This window comes from Nyctereutes procyonoides, unplaced genomic scaffold (genome assembly GCF_905146905.1).
Source record: "Nyctereutes procyonoides isolate TBG_1078 unplaced genomic scaffold, NYPRO_anot_genome, whole genome shotgun sequence".
Lineage (NCBI taxonomy): Eukaryota > Metazoa > Chordata > Mammalia > Carnivora > Canidae > Nyctereutes > Nyctereutes procyonoides.
Genome location: NW_026575024.1, coordinates 30,284,897 through 30,301,047, shown reverse-complemented (window position 1 = coordinate 30,301,047; position 16,151 = coordinate 30,284,897). Strand labels below are relative to the sequence as shown.

Below are 16,151 nucleotides of genomic sequence, written 5' to 3'. Positions count from 1 at the left end.
TCTGCCCCATCTCCTGGACTTCCCAGGAGTAGATGGATGGGGTCCTGACCTGAGTTGGAGGGACAAACCTCTGGCATTCCCTTTACCAGGCTCAGGCCCACTCCCCTCAGGGTATATGTCAGCACCAGGACCCTCTCTGGAGAAAGTTTTGTTTCCTGGGTTGACCAAGGCCCCCTCCCTGCCTCCTTCTCTTCCCTTGCAAAATGAGCTATATACCTACCTGGTAAGCTTAGGAGACAATAGGTAAATGTCTGGAACAGTATAAATGCCTTGTGACCACAGTTATGATTCTGATGGTGTGATATGAAGGGAACAGATGTAGCCTTGAATGTCAGCACCTGGCACACAGCCTGGGCATTGTTAGACACTCAGCACCCATTGCTCTCTTCTCCCCATGTGGCCTGATCCTGACCCATGGAGTGGAAAGAGGACACTCAGAGTAGAAGCAAGGCAGCCTAACTCCACCCTGTTGGCTGCGACCAAGGAGTAGGAGAATCCTGGGCAGCTGAAATGCCTGCTCAACGTGTATCTGCTTGTCACTTGGGGGCAAGCGTATGTCCTCTCTGGGCATCCCACAGCCTTCCTCCTCCGTATAACCAGGAAGGAGGGAGTGGGGCTTCCTGAGACCATCTAAGCCGAGTGGAGCTGGCAAATCTCAGTATGACAGTGCCCAGGGCTGGGGGCGGGAGGGAAGGAGATTCAGTCTTTGGGCATAAGAATCTTGGGCGGGGGGTAAAGCTAGAGATAGGGCAAGCATCATTTAGACTCAGCCTGGGAATCTGGAGTCCCTTGTTGCCCTAACAGGAAATGTCTTTCATTTTCCCATCTGCAAAATGAAGTGAATCATCATTGGCACTACCTAGTCAGAAGGTAGGTGGACTTTTGACAGAAGTGGTAATGATGCCCAGCATGTTTGCACTCTTATCAGGAAGTACCTCAGTTGTACATGTGCGAAGGAGGCCCTACCACCAGACTCACATTTGGGGGCAGAGGTCACCTGCAGTGGTATTCTGAGGAAATCTCCTGAGGTACTAGGTTTGGGCTTGGGACCGGTTCTCCTGGATCAGCCCTCTCTTGATCTTGAACTCGGCATCTCCTAGGTGGTGGAACCTCTCTGCTGGGTGCTGGGGATACAGAGAGGAAAGTCATTTCTCTGACACGGCAGGAAGGCTCCTGGGAGGAGGTGACATTTGAAATTGAGTCTCAAAGGAGGAATAACAGATGGGGGAGAACATTCCTGATGATGCAACAGATGCAAAGGAAGGCAATGCAAAGAGCAAAGTATGGGTATTTGAGTCAAGAGATGAGGAATGGGGCTGGGGAGGGCCCAGGTCCTAAAGGGCCCTGCCAGGAGTCTTCTAAGTTTATCCTGGGGCCAGTGGAGAGTCACTAACAATTCTTGAGCAGTGACAGGGTCATTTTGGCCCCCTTCGTACATTTTAGGAAAGGGGAGTTCAGAGGTGCTGGAGTAGCTGCATGATGGATAGGAGAGGCTGCGTTGGGGGCAAGAACATGAGGCCACCTCCACAGGCGTCTTCTGGCCTTCAACCCTATCCCACCCTCATGGTCTGCCAAGTTCTGGTCAAAGGCCCACAGGACATGATGCCAGTTATGTAGCTTGCTCAGTGCTTTATTGAACCAAGGCGCAAACAGATGAATCAACAGGGCCTTGAAGCACAGCCCTCCACACATCCTGAGATTCGGAATCCAGATGTGGCTACATCCTTGGTTTCATTGCTTCCATGACATTTTGTCTTGAATATTTCCAAACCTTAAAATATGAAGATTTCGTCCACACAAACAGACATGTATATTCTTGCCGCAGGCTGTCATGCTCACTGAAATGCTTCCATTCAGCAGTTTGTGTGTGTGAGACATTGGGCATCCGTGGCCATCCATCCAGCCATCCATCCATCATCCATCCATTCAACCATCTGTCCCTCCACAACAAGACAGCAGCGAGTTCTGACAAGTCAGGCCCTGGGGTTCACAGCAGTGGGGGCTGGGCTGCCGGGGGCTGAGGATGTAGGCCTTAGCCCTCCCCCAAAGGCCCCTGAGGAGGACATCCCTTTCTGAGGCAACGGAAGCCAGGGTCAAAATGGCTAATGAATGTTTGGAGTCTCTAACCCCAAGTGGATAGAGGAACCTAAACATCAGCCTATGCATACCCTGAGATGGGCAAAAGATCAGACAAACAAATCAAACATGTAGGTAACACTGAAACAGGAAAGAGTAAGAGCTTCTGTTTGTGCTAGAGGTGTTCATGTGGAAGGACAGGAGAGAGAGAGGAAGAGAAAGGAAACATGGCAGACACAACTAGGAGTGCCAACTCCCGGGCCAGGGACGAGGTCTGCTTTGGCCCATCCCTGCGGGGCTGTGGCATTTCTCCAGCCACATACAAACAAAGCCCCTAGGAAAGAGGGGGCTTTTCTGGACACAAGAAGACAAAGGGCTAACTCAAGGAAGGAAAAAAAAAAAGCAAAAAGTTTCCACTGGACACAAAATACTTCCTTTGAGCTAGACTTAATCCAATTTCACAAAGTCAACAGACTGGGCTCTTCCAGGGGCAGGGCTGTCCTGGGCTGGGCTGGGCTGAGGTGAGGTGAGGTGAGGTGGGGCAGGGTGGGGTGGGGTGAGGGTGGCATGAAGATATGGAATATGATTAAAGTAAGACATAGGGATTAGGGCTGGGGGCAGACAGGACACCCTCACTGTCCTGCCCCTGGATGGCACCTGGGGCCTCCAGCAGACCCTCGGGCTCCTGGGTGGCTGGCACACAGGCAGTGAGGCAAAGAAGATAGGCAGGACTGGCACTGGCCCTTCACTGGTCCTGCAGGCGGCTACAGAGCTCCCGCCGGCTCCGCTCCCCTGCCCAGCTGCGAGTTTTGAGGCGGAAGGTCTTCAGCTCATCCTTGAAGGCTTCATGGTTCATAGGCCGGTAGTCCTGGGGCTCACAAAAAGTCTAAAGCAGGATGGGAGTGCCAGTCAATACAGCGGAATGGGAACTCTGGAAAGAAACCTCCCTTCTCCCTGGGCTACCTGCTAGCTGGGCCCTTTCCCGCAGCCCGGCCCTCCCATGAAGGCTTCAGCCACCCTGACCCATGGTACCGGGTACTGTGGGAAGAACTCCTTATAGCCGCCCTTAAGGATATACATCTCAGGGTAGTAGAGGCTGGGGTAGTCATTGGCGGTTCTGTCACGTTCCCTGATGAAACGGCACCTGGGACCAGCAGGGATGTGGGAGTCAGAACTGGGTGTGCGGCAGGATATACCTCGGGAGACCTGTTCATTGCACCCACAACTCTGTGGGCCTTGGGGAGCCACAAAAGGCTTGAATGCAGGAATGTCAGCCATAAGAATGTTTTAGATCATTTAGAACATTTTTGGGTCCAGAAGAGGTTGGGGAGATGAGGAGGTAGATCAAAGGAGTTGTTTCTAGAAGGCAATTCACAATCTTTGTGAGATATAACAGACCTGGACAGATAAAGAAGAAGCATAAAGGAGAGAAGTGGATACAATTTGAGAGATCTGGACAAGACTTAGTGAGCATGAGAGGTGGGGAGCAGAAAGATCAGTCAAACCCTGGAAGGGCCAGCATCACCAAGGACTGGGACTGGGTCCTTGGGTATTAAGAACACTGCTGGAGACCTAGAACCAGATTTTGGGTGGTGACAATGGATAAAGGTGGACATAAGGCCTGATGAGAAGGATGGGGAGAGGGAGGTGGGAAGAGTGTGCCATGCATAGGAAGGTAGGGTGAGTTCTGTTCCAAGGTGCCAGGAGACTAGGCCCAGGTCTAGGAGGGGCTGAAACATAACTTAGGCCTCTTGGGTACCAGATGGCTCCAGCACCCAAAAGCCGGCAGGGAAGGTCAGGAGCAGATACTAGCTAGCTGACTCACATGCGGGGACCACGCTCAGATGAGAATTCACAGTGGAAAATGAGGATGATTCTCTTGTCCAGATTACAGGGTGTGATGGGGCTCTGTAGCAGGAAGGTCTCAGCGTCCCTTTCCAGGGGCAGGTTCACGGCAGTCTGCCAGAGGAGTTAGAGGTCAGACCACAGCCCTGGGGCTGAGTGGCAGGTCCCTCCTTTGCAATCCCCAACTTTCAAACAGGTGATTCCACCTCTTACTAGACAGGATCTTTCCCCTATGAGAGGGTGCAGCCACCCTCCACTGATTCACCCTCCCCACAGAAGAAGGATAGAGCAGATGGATCTTCAGGGCCTGTCCCCATCAGCCCACCTCACCTTGATGTGCCCGCCTTCATACTCGTAGGGATACCTGCAGTCCACAATCACAAACCTCTCCACGATGTTGCTGAACTTGCCTGCCAGCAGGGCTGCCATCTGTGGGCCACAGAGGTGGGTCCTGGCAAGTCAGGCTGGCAGGAAGGGGCTGACCTCAACCCTACCACCAATTTGACTATGCAGCCCATCCCCCCAAGGAAGGTTAACAGGCAAACAGCCACCCTAATTGTGCCTGGAGAATGGCTCATCCCTGTGTACCGTTTCTGGTGAGATGTACTTGAGATCTTGGTGCTTTCCATCCACAGTCTGCAGAAGGAAGGCCTGAAGGGAAGGAGAGAGAGAGATTGAGAAAGGGAGATGGGAGAAAGAGACAGAGAGGAGGAAAAAGGTGAAATTGGCAAGACTAGTAGCCCAGAGGGCCACACCTGCTTTGACCATCAAATTCAGCTCTGGTTCCCATAGCAACCAAGAGGCGTTTCTCAGTCTGATATCCAGGGAACAACCCCCTTCCCCCATGGGAAATGAAGAAGGGAACATAAGAGGTGAACTTCTTGCCCCACAATGAGGCCGCCCCACAACAAGGCCAGAGGAGGCTACAAGCTAGATGTGTTTCAACCTTGGAAACTGTTTCCATACTAACAGCTGATGCCCCAGACAGATTTGGGGTAGAATCAGGAAACTAAGGAGAGCCAGAGAGAGGAGTCTAGGTGAGAATAAAGGACAAAGCCTGGGACGTGGATGGGGATGGGGAGGTACCAAAGCAGCTGCTGAGCTCAGGGGCCACACAGGGGTCGAGCCTCCTGAGCGTCCCCTCACTGCTAGTACCTTGGAGTAATCCCCAATCAGTTCTCGGTGGTCACTGTCCAGGATGGTCTCAATCTCATCATGACACAAGGACTTGGAGCGAAGCACACGGGCTTTCTGCAGGGTAGATAGTGGCCAGGGTCAGGGGTGAGGCTGCCCCTCAGTGCCCCCATTTGGCTGGTACCTCTTTCCCTGCACCTGTCCTCTGTCACAGATCCAGCCAAGAAGAGCTTGCAGGGTAGACTTGGACAGTGGCTGCCCCACCCCACCCCAGGAGGGCACCCACAGGTTCTTTGGCCTCCCGTGGCTCCTCTGGAAGAGTCCCACTCCTCCTCCGCTTGTTCTGTATGGGCAGGTCCCGGTCATGGGGCCGCTCCAGCCTCTTGAGGATGGGTCGGATCACGCTGCAGGGCATGGATGGAGAACGGAAGAGCCGCTGGCACTTGCTGTACATGATGAGGTCCTGGCAGGAGTGGCAGGTCGGGGTCAGAGTGCCCAGCCCCTGCCCTCTACCAACCCCATCTGGAGGGTAGGGCCCCACTCCTCCAAGTTCTGAGGGTGGTGGGCCCCCCAGAGACCCACCTGCTCTTCCTCCTTTTCTGAGGTCTTGACCAGTGGGGCGCTAATGAGGCTCTCCATGCCCGGGGGTACCGCATTATCATCCTGAGGCCAAATCAGCAAGTATAGGGTCACACCTCAGGCAAAGGAAACCCTTTAGGCCCCAAGTCCTCCAGCAAGGCCCTCCTTGGCTCTGCCAGCCCATCCACGCAGGGTGGACCCCCAGGACCAGGAAACCCCCCACTTTGCTTGAGAAGCGCAGCCACGTGGAAGGGTCGGACCTGTCTCTGCCCTGCAGCACCCTCCCTCATTGCAGCACCAGCCACCTGCTGGTCTCTGGTAGGCCAGAGGTCACACTGTGACTCCATCAGCTCTGATTCCTCTTCTGAAATTGGAATGATGTCATAGTCTCACAGGCCTTGGGAGGTGGATGGCCTGGTGGGGCAAGACTGGTTACCTTTAAGTCACTCTCCAGGATGTCCACAAATCCATCATCTTCTTCGGAGGCCCCCCGGGGGGCAATCAAGGAGAAGTGGCATTGGGCTGGAGGACTCAGCTCCTCTACTTCCATCTTCTGCTCAGGGGTGAGACACTGTGCAGGGTGGTGGTGGGGGACAGACACAGGCTGCTCAGGGGTGGGGACTCAAGGCAGCCCCCACCCCCATCGTTCTGAGAAAAAGGTTCCCCACTGCCTAGGGGTTCAGAATCCCCCTCCCCCTCTCCCCAGGCTGCCTTTAAGGGCACCCACCCTACATGCAAGCCCGCCCTGCATGGTTCAGCTCTCCTGATGTACCATCAGGTCAGGGGCTGAGTTTGGTCTCTGGGCAAAGGCTTCTCTGCGGTCAGCCCACTCTGCTGAAGCATGGGCATGGCTGGGATGTGGGGGTTTCCATGGCATCTTGAAGACAAACCCATCCTGTGGGCAGCATGGGTGGGTGTCATCAAATGCCAGAGAACCATCCCAGCACACCCCCTTCCTTCTCTCCCTGAAGTGCTCCCACACTCCAGCCTTCTGGAAGCGCACATTCTCTTTGTCCTCCCCAGAGCTCTGGGCAGCTCGGCCACACGCCTCACTCTTCCTCCAGCTGCCAGGTGCTTGGGAGTTGGTGATGTTCCGCAGCACAGGGCTGTGGCCCAGAAGCCTCACCTAGAGAGCCAGGTAGGGCAGCAGATACTGAAGGCTGCATTCCTCTGGCACCAGCCCTGGCCCTACCTTCTCCCGTCCACCTCCAAAACCCCATCTCCCACAGCCAGACCAGGGACACCAGACCCGTTCAAGTCTACCCTCTGGGGAGGTGACCCCGGATCCCTCCTGTTCCTCCTCAAGCCTGGCCAGTGCCTGAGCCTCCAGTGTCAGGCCTCAGAGGACACTCACCGGCAAGGACTGGAAGCGTCGAATGGCAAACTGCTTGCTGCAGGAGGAAACAGGACATGTCAGGGCTGGAGAGTAGGGGGCAGTGAAGGAGAAGACGCAGAATGCCCCTCCACCACAGAGCTCTGTGCATCCCTTTGGGAGGGAATGGAGGAGCACCCTCCCCATGCCTACTCCATCCAACAGTGGGCATGGGAAGAGCCTGTGGTAGGCAGACCACCAGAGCCTGCATGAGGAAGGCTGGGGTACTTACTTTCGGATGACCCGGCTGGCTGCTTGGATGGCCTGCTCAAACCTAGGAAAGAGAAAAGTCCCATGCAGCCCGCCTCCCACTACAGCCCAGTGCCCACCCCCAGCATCAGGCCCCAGGGTCCACAAGGCCTGGGGGCCAGGGCTCAGGCCAGTAGAAAGCAGAGGGAAGAATGATGACTCTCCAGGGTTCAGGTACTGGGTAGGGGGAGAAGCAGCTTGGGATTTTGAAGGCTGCCCTGAATGGAAGAGGACCCAGAGAAAGGAGCAACAGAGACAGCTGGGGCAGGTCACAGGGTGGCTAAGGCGCTACCAAGGCAACGGTCTCGCCAGCCTGCCCACAGGCCTTCCACCTGTATGCAAATCATCTCGGCAGGGCCATATGGCCGCCAGGAAAGGCATCCATCCATCCCGTGATGACAGACCGTGGCGGACAATGTGGGTATCTCCAGGGCCTGGATGCCAGCAGGACTGGGCTTTCCTCCCCTTGCATGGGGCTGTCCTGACCCCAGGACAGGGGCCTGGGTTAGTGTGCCATGCCAGACCCCCTAGCGACAAATGTTCAGGGTCACATCCTCTCCTCCCTCCTCTGGAATTCTGCAGGACCCAGCCTCTGTCCCACCCCCTTCTCCTGCCTTAGAAGAGGCCAGCAGGCAAAGAATTCCAACAGATGTTCCTTTTGAGGCTGGGGCACAAGCTTCTGTAGATAAGCCCCACCCCTTAGCTATGTTACCAGAGACCACCTGCCACGAACGGCTTTTGTGTGTCTATGGGAGTGCAGGCGCGCGCGCGCGCGCGCGCACACACACACACACACACACACACACACTTCTTTCTGAGAAACTAACTGTCAAAGCAGGTGTAGAGGTTGGGGTCCCGCTGAGGGCTCATGTCATGGAGACAACTCCCAGGTGTGGGGAGTGGTTGTGCCCAGACAACCTGGCATCAGGAATGATGAATTTTATTGGCTTGGTTTCCAATCTGCACCTGGGCCTCGTGAGTTAAGCAGGAACAGTTCTGTGTTGCCACCAAAACCCAACCTGCAGTTCCCCTGCCCACCCCCTCCCCACCCCCACCGAGTTCTCTCCCTGTTTCCTGTTTGTGAACAAACCCTGTGGCCCAGCCCAGTCTAATCAAAGGCAGTGGGAGGAAAGACAGCCACTACCCTAACCCCAAAGCCATAGTCCCTGAGCCCAGTTTGGGGATGCCCAGCTGTCCCCACTATTGCCTGGCAGCTGCTCTTCCTGCTGGGGCTCTAACAGCTGGATGGGAACAGCTGTGCTCTGGGAGATACTACTCATGCCCCACAACCAAGGGGTAAGGATTTGTCCTGAGCAGAAGGCCCTCTCCATTCTCTCTCACAAAGGGCCTGGTCCAGGGGTTGGCCAGAAGGGTTAAGTGTCACTGAAGGCAGAGGTTGCTGAGAGGACAGCCAAGGGCTGAACCAACCTGCAGCAACTGTTTTGTTTGGACTACAGTGAATTAAAAGTTTTGAACTGGTTGGAGCATAACTTAAAATAGTGATATTTCACAGAAAAAAAAAACAAAACATGTGTAAAGGCAAAAGAAAAACAGGACACACACCAGGCCTATATCCCATAGGCCAAGAGCTGGCTGAAGTATCCACTGCTCCCAGTAGCGACTGTCCCCACCACCTGGCCCTGAGCCCACACTCAGCTGCTTCTTTGGGACCAGGTCCTTCTCTGAGACAGGAAGCAGAATCTCAGGACTTGGGAGATCAACGAGTCCCCCACCACCACCACCACCACACAGATTAGAAGGGTCTGTCCACTCTCCCAGACTTCCCCAGTGGGTTTATGCTGGAACCAAGATTCCCAAAGGCAGGGGCCAACTCCTTGGTAGTGGGGATCTCTTTTCTCTACTCACGTCTGCTCTGCCTTCTGGGGATCCATGGGGCTGGGGGAATCCATACAGAGACCTGGGGTGACAGAGCACTTTGGTCTAAAAGTGGTGGCATCTTCTGCACATATTCCCCCCACCATGTCCCAACTCTATTCAGAAAAGGGAGAAACCAGTTTCTATTTTAGATCTTGACACACTTAAAAATAGTGAAACAGAAACCCACCCATGAACCCCAAGGGCTGACACACTGCCCCCGAAATCGTGCAAGGCTCCACTCCCTGTTTACTAGGGAAACTCCTCGGTATAGGTTTTAAACCAAAATGTTCCTAAGCATTTTACTTGAACTGGTTTAAAGCAATATGTTTTAGAAGAGATAACAGCTTTTTTAAAGGAAAAGGTTACAGCTGAGGGCAAGTGAACGCTATAAAATGACCAACTTTCAGCCCTGATGCCTCCCAGGTGGGGCTGTGGTTCAGGGACTTTGGCGCCTGGTTTTAAATAGGTAAGATCTCATCTTCCCCAGAGGGCCCCACCCTACCGCCCGCTCAGCCAGTCTGGGCTGGGTGTGGTGAGCCCCAACAGGGGTGAGCAGGTGGAGGCTCCTGCGCCCACCAGGTTGTAGGGGAAATGTTAGTCCGATCAGCAAGGAAGTGGAGAGACTCAGGCAGCCCCCCTAAGTCCCCTGGCACCCCTGAGCCTCACCTGCATCAGAAGATTCAGAAGACTCAGACGACAGGGAGGATTCAGATGCCCGCCTCCGGGACAGGGATAGGCTTGTGAGCAGGCTGTCTACCTGCTGCTTTGGGGTCTCACTGAGAAGGCAACAGGGACCCAGGGAAGGAGGAAGGTAAACTGGGGCTTGAGGGCTGACTGGCCTATGTGCCCACCACCCACCCACCTCTGAAGGGCCCACCATTGCCCCAGGGAGGCAATGGCCCTGAGGGTCTTGCCCTCTTTTCAGGCCTTCTGCAGAGGCCCTAAATAGCTTTTCTTTGTTAAGAAAGGTCCTCTTGGGTTCCTCAGGAGGTGAGCCCCAGGGCAAGAGCAAGTAGGTAGGTTGAGGGCCATTCTGGGGGATGGCAGCAGAATAGCCCCTTCTCGGAACCCATCAGACCCCTACTCATCCACAAGCCTTTCTGGAGCAAGGGCAAGACTTAGCTCTCAACTGCTGCTGAGGGCAACCCAGCCTGGACACTGCAGGTTGCTCAGGAAGCAGGATCAGTGTTTAACCCTTAACCTCCGGAAAGAACTGGGGGTGGAGGGAGCAGGGGCACAGACAGGAGGACATAAGAGAACCAGGCTCCTCTGCCACCCTCAACTTTCCACTCCAGGCTCAAGATCCACTACTTGGGGCAAAATAGTGGTGGTTAGGGCAGAGATTAGAGAGACAGCATGGTGGAGGCACATGAGGGTGTGTGGGGTGGGTGGTCGGTGGGACGGGTGTCTCCAGAGGCTCCCGCTGCCAGGAGCAAGCCACCTGGAGGGTGTGAGCAGCACAGACCCGGCCTCATCGCCCTAGTCCCAGATCCCTGAACCAGTCACTCCCCAGGACACCTCCCCACTCCGCTTCTCAGATCCGGCTCCCACGCGGGGCTCCACAGGAGGCCGGGGACCAACACCCTGGTGCCGGCCTCTCACCCCACACCCAGCGTCGGTGGGGCGCCCTACCTGCCGAGCCCGGCGAGGTTGTGCATGGTCTGGGTGAGGGTGGTGACCGGCGAGGAAGCGGCCGCGCGCTCCGGGGACCCCACGAGGCCGTGAGCTCCCGTCTGGAGGCCCAGGAGGTGGCGGGGACGCTCGGCTCCACGGCCCAGGCAGACCGGACTGAGAGGCGGAGCGGGCGCGGGCTCCGGCTGGGGCAGCTCCATCGCGGCGGGGCCCGCAGGAGGCAGGCGGGAGGGCCGCGCGCGGGGCGGCGCGGGGCACAGCTGCCCGGGACGAGGTGGGGAGCAGGCCCGGGGAGGGAGGAAGAGCCACGGGGCCGGAGCGAGGGAGGAGGGAGGAGAGGGAAGCGGGGAGGGTGGGGCGGGGTGGAGGGACGCGGGGACCGACCGCCAGTCCGGGAAGCCTCTCGGCGGCAGCTGCCACCTCCACCTCCTTATATATTCGAAAAATAACAGCGGCCGCGCCGCCGGACGCCGCCAATGGGGGCGCGGGGTAGGGGAGGGCGGGGCCGAGGGCGGGGCCCGGGGTGAAAGGCGCGGAGGCTGACCAGCCGGGCCCAGCCCAGTTCCCGGCTTCGGTTGGGGCTAAGGAGTTGGGGAGCCTCTGAAGCCTCCAGGCACCGTCCTCTCGCTCCCCCAGCCAGGACTCGAGGATCCTGGCTTCCCAAATTCTGCCTCTCGGGATGTGGTCTGGAGTTACCCTCGGTGGAGAAAGTCCCTGAGGAAGCCACACCTGCTGGGGTGGCCTCAGAGGGACCTCTCCCCCCCACCCCCCGAGATTTAACATCACCTACAATCTCACCGGTAGGCACCGTGAGAGGCTCCACTCCGCGGCTTCACCGTGCGGTCTGAGTTCGCCACTCCACTTTATCATCCACTCGGATGTTGAGGCGTGAAGAAGTTCATTAACTCGTTCAAGGTCACCCAAGGCAAGTGATAGAGCAAAAATTCACCCCCGGCGCGGCGCTCCTGCAGCCTCCCGGCCCTAGCGGCTGGCAGCGCGCTGTGTCCGGGAAGCGTCAGTACCCAGCGGGGCCTCCCCACACACCCGGCACTGGAGGTAGACCCGAGGTGGGGACCTACGTGTAACTCATGGGGCCCCGGGTTACAGATGACCCCAGGGGGTCTTGTTTTCTCCAGCAGTCTCAGTGGAGGCTCTAATGACTGAGGTTTTGGCGACGGGGGCCAAAGAAGGTGTTCCAACCTCAGAACCAAGTTATGGAAATAATCTCATGCCAACTGACGGTTTGGCTAATGTGATGTCGAGGGCACCACATTGTTTAATTGGTGTTTCTTTGATGACCAAGGAAACGGAATCTGTCACTAGTTTAAAATGAGCATCTTACAACTGATGACTTTTCAGCAATCCTGCTTTCCTGGAATGAGCCCTGGAAGGCTACAGTAAAAAGTGAATTAGCAGTAAGTGCTTCTGCATCTCATCTCCCCAGCAAGGAGACGGCCTCTGGCTGGGTGGAACACAGCTCAGGAAAGCAGGAACTGAGGCTTTGCTTCCCTTCTCTGCAGCCGCATCCCTCTGATACCACGGGCAGTGGGTGGGAGTGGCAGAAGGGAAGGCCTGGCCTGTGTGGGGCTGAGTGAGCTAGGGGACTTGTGGAAGAAGGGGATACAAAGACCCCAGTCCTATGTAAGAGGGGTAGGATGGTGCAGATCATGACTTTTCCTTCACCCAACATTTTGCTCAGCTTCTGTGATGTGTCAGGTGCTATGCTTCATGCTGGACAGGGCTGAGGTTTCAGGTCCATCCACCCTGGATCAAGGATCCAGTTCCCAGCCTCCAGCCACTACTCACAGCCCAGGATGCAACTGTCCTGAGAGGTCAGAGGGAGGAGGAGACACTCTGTGGGCCTCCCACCTCAAACACCAGAAATAAAACCAAGGGGTTGCATTTTCAAAATCAACCCAACAGGTATCCCCTTCCAACACACACATACACACACACTTCTACAGGGTGTGGGGAGGGTGTGTGTGTGGCCAACAAAAAGTGGGGGAGTATTATATCCTTGAATCCTTTGAAATCCCACACTCAGAGGTCACCTCTGGGCCAATGAGGAAAGGCCAAGACCACAGAAGGGTCATTTCAGAGCATCCTACACATCAGCTCTTTGTGTCTTCCCCAATCAACAATTAGATCACAGATTATGTGCTCAATTAAAAAAAAAAGGTAGTCAATAAAAATAAGCTAAAATAAATATTTGCAATTCTATCATAGGAGGAATGACTCCTCCCATCCAACCAAGTCCTGAGTACAGTGACAGTTCTTGACTGCAGAAACCTCCACGTCCCATGAAAAGAATATCCTGGCTCTGGATTGTACACATCAAGCTCTGGGCTTACTTAAGGAGGTCTAGTGTGACCCCAGTACCTTGGCAGAAAAGAAGAAAAAATTATCACGTTTGCAGAATCCTTCTGCTTCTCCAAGCCTGTTCCCACACAGCATCTTTTTTGCAGTATTCACTTTTCCAGTGCCTTTTCTCATGGCTTCTAACACGATAAATGTTTTTTTTTTTTAATTGGCACATGGTACCAAAAATTCAAACAAGGGACAAAATTCAAATGGTACAAAACAGCAGTGAAAAGTGTCTCCCACCCTACTAAAAACTTTCAGCACCCCTGCCTAGAGGCAGCCACCAATATGAGTTTGTTGCATATTCTGGAGATAGTCTGTGACAGTTTTAGGCAATCGAAACATAATGGGGAGGCACAGATATGAGCCACATTCAGAACTTAAAATTTCCAAGTAGCCACACCAAAAAATATTAAAAGAAGGACGCTTGGGTGGCTCAGGGTTTGAGTGTCTGCCTTTGGCTAAGGTGGTGATCCCGGGATCCTGAGATCAAGTCCGGCATCGGGGAGCCCGCTTCTCCCTCTGCCTATGTCTCTGTGTCTCTCATGAATAAATAAATAAAATCTTTTTTAAAAAATAAAAATAAAGAATAAAAAATATAAAAAGAGACAGCTGAAATTTTAATATTTTATTTAACCTAATATATTCAAAATATTATCATTTCAACACATTATCAATATAAGAGTTATTAATTAGATAGTTTAGGTACCTGGGGATCCCTGGGTGGCACAGCTGTTTGGTGCCTGCCTTTGGCCCAGGGCGCGATCCTGGAGACCCGGGATCAAATCCCACATCGGGTTCCTGGTGCATGGAGCCTGCTTCTCCCTCTGCCTGTGTCTCTGCCTCTCTCTCTCTCTCTGTGTGTGTGACTATCACAAAAAAATAAAAAATTAAAAAAAAATAAAAAAAATTAAAAGATAGTTTAGGTACCTTTTTCTTTTTTTTTTTTTTATTTATGATAGTCACAGAGAGAGAGAGAAAGAGAGGCAGAGACATAGGCAGAGGGAGAAGCAGGCTCCATGCACCAGGAGCCCGACGTGGGACTCGATCCCGGGTCCCCAGGATTGCGCCCTGGGCCAAAGGCAGGCGCTAAACCGCTGCGCCACCCAGGGATCCCGGTACCTTTTTCTTTTTATACCAAGTCTCAAAGTCCAATGTGCATTTGACACTTACAGCACATCTCAGCTTAGACTTGCCACATTTCACATGCTCGATAGCCACATGGGACTCATGGCTACTGGAATGCACAGTGCAGGTATGTATAAGCATATGTATGTCCATATTTTTACAAATATAGCAAACAGTATGTGAAACATTGTTTTACGCCTTGCTTTCTTCATTTTGCTTGAAGATGCATCCATATTAATTAGTACCATAATGCCATATATTTAATTCCCTAATGCTGAACATTAGGTTATTAGCTTTCACACTGATGGAGCAAGTACACACAGAATTAATTCATAAAAGGGAACTATTAGGGGGTGCCTGGGTAGCCCAGTTGGTTAAGCATATGACTCTTGATCTCAGCTCAGGTCTTGATCTTAGGGTTGTGAGTTCAAGACCCACACTGGGCTCTAGGCCCAGCGTGATGCCTACTTAAAAAGAAAAAGAAAAGGGAACTATTGGAAGGTATGGCTTTATTTATTGAATTCTTCTTTTCCCTTTCCTGAACTTCATTTCCTCAAGCTAACTGAGCTGATGAAGAACAGAGACTAAGTCATCTGCCTCTCCTTCCATCTCCTAGCACCTCATATAGGCCCAAGTCCAAGGTTGGCCTCTGACCCAATATAACACTTCTAGGGATTTCTCTTAAAGAGATGATAAAAGTACACACAGATATATGGTCATTGAACCACCATTAATAGCAATGAGATACAGAGAGCTAGCTGGGTGTATTTACAGGGGTGTAGCTAATGAAATGACTCCTCTATACTGCGTAATACCTGCAAGTTTTAAAGAGAACAGGCATGGTGGTGAGTAGGGATGCTTGGCACTCGGCAGGGGCCCAATCAGTAATTGTTAATATTTGAATGATTACATATTGGGCTTTCAGAAAATAGTCTTTTGAAGAAAGGGTTCCTAGAGCAAAAGAAGTTTGAAACTCACTGATGGAAATAATTACTGACGTGAAAAGATGTTCACAATATGGGCTACAAAATATCATGCCAAGTGTAGTCCCATTAAAAACAATATGCATGATAAAGTATCCCACAAGGATAGTCTCTGAGTAGTGGAATTAAATGTTTCTACCCTCAAAATTTTCAGTATTTTCAAATATTTTAAAAAGAACAGGTATAATTTTTAAGTTAATTAAAAGACTGTGATCTCAATCTGGCAGCTCCTCAAACAATTAAACATAGAGTTACCATATGACCCAGCAATTCCACTCCTAGGTATATACCCAAGAAAAATGAAAACATATGTCTGCACAAAAACTTGTAAACAAGTGTTTATAGCAGCATTATTCATAACTGTCAAAAACACGGAAATAATCCAAATGTCCATCAAATGACAAATAGATAAAAATGTCATGTATCAGGGCACCTGGGTAGCTTACCCAGTTAAGCATCTGCCTTCAGCTCAGGTCAGGATCCCAGAGTCCTGGGATTGAGCCCCATGTCAGGGTCTCTGCTTGCCTGCCAACCCCCACCCCTGCTTGTGTGCTCCCTGTCAAATAAATAAATAAAAAAACATTTTTAAGTGTCATACATCTATGCAATAGAATATTATTCAGCTGTAAGAAAAGAATAAAGTACCAATTGAGGTTTCATCATGGATGAATGCTGAAAACATGATGCTAAGTGAAAAAAGCCAGTCATAAAAGACACATATTACATGATTTCATTCATATGAAGTGTCCAGAACAGGGAAACCTACAGATGGAAAGTAGATCAGTGGTTGCTTAGGGCTGGGGAAGGGGCAGGGAGTGGATAGGGAGATAGTAGCTAAAGGCTATGGGATTTCTTTCTAAGGTGATAAACATGTTCTAAAATTGTGATGATAGTTCCATGTGTCATTTAATTGT

General features: G+C 52.7%; 1 protein-coding gene across 3 annotated transcripts; it reads right to left on the bottom strand.

Annotated features, from left to right (window-relative positions):
• Window positions 1-1,515: 1,515 nt before the first annotated feature.
• CDC25B (cell division cycle 25B) lies at window positions 1,516-13,779 on the bottom strand. Of its 3 annotated transcripts, XM_055302219.1 has the most exons (16): window positions 10,766-12,590; window positions 9,800-9,909; window positions 9,122-9,173; window positions 7,239-7,280; window positions 6,989-7,025; window positions 6,638-6,760; window positions 6,407-6,529; window positions 6,071-6,205; window positions 5,638-5,718; window positions 5,342-5,518; window positions 5,077-5,172; window positions 4,510-4,572; window positions 4,252-4,350; window positions 3,902-4,035; window positions 3,109-3,220; window positions 1,519-2,962 (listed from the first exon to the last, which is right to left on the bottom strand). In XM_055302219.1, exons 1-16 carry the CDS (start codon window positions 10,963-10,965, stop codon window positions 2,822-2,824), a joined length of 1,725 nt encoding a protein of 574 aa, XP_055158194.1. In that variant the 5' UTR covers window positions 10,966-12,590; the 3' UTR covers window positions 1,519-2,821. The 3 variants fall into 3 exon arrangements, with proteins under 3 accessions (XP_055158186.1, XP_055158202.1, XP_055158194.1); XM_055302211.1 differs by having other exon boundaries at window positions 1,516-2,962; window positions 6,407-6,760; window positions 10,766-13,779; XM_055302227.1 differs by lacking the exons at window positions 9,122-9,173; window positions 9,800-9,909 and having other exon boundaries at window positions 1,517-2,962.
• Between the last annotated feature and the right edge of the window lie 2,372 nt (window positions 13,780-16,151).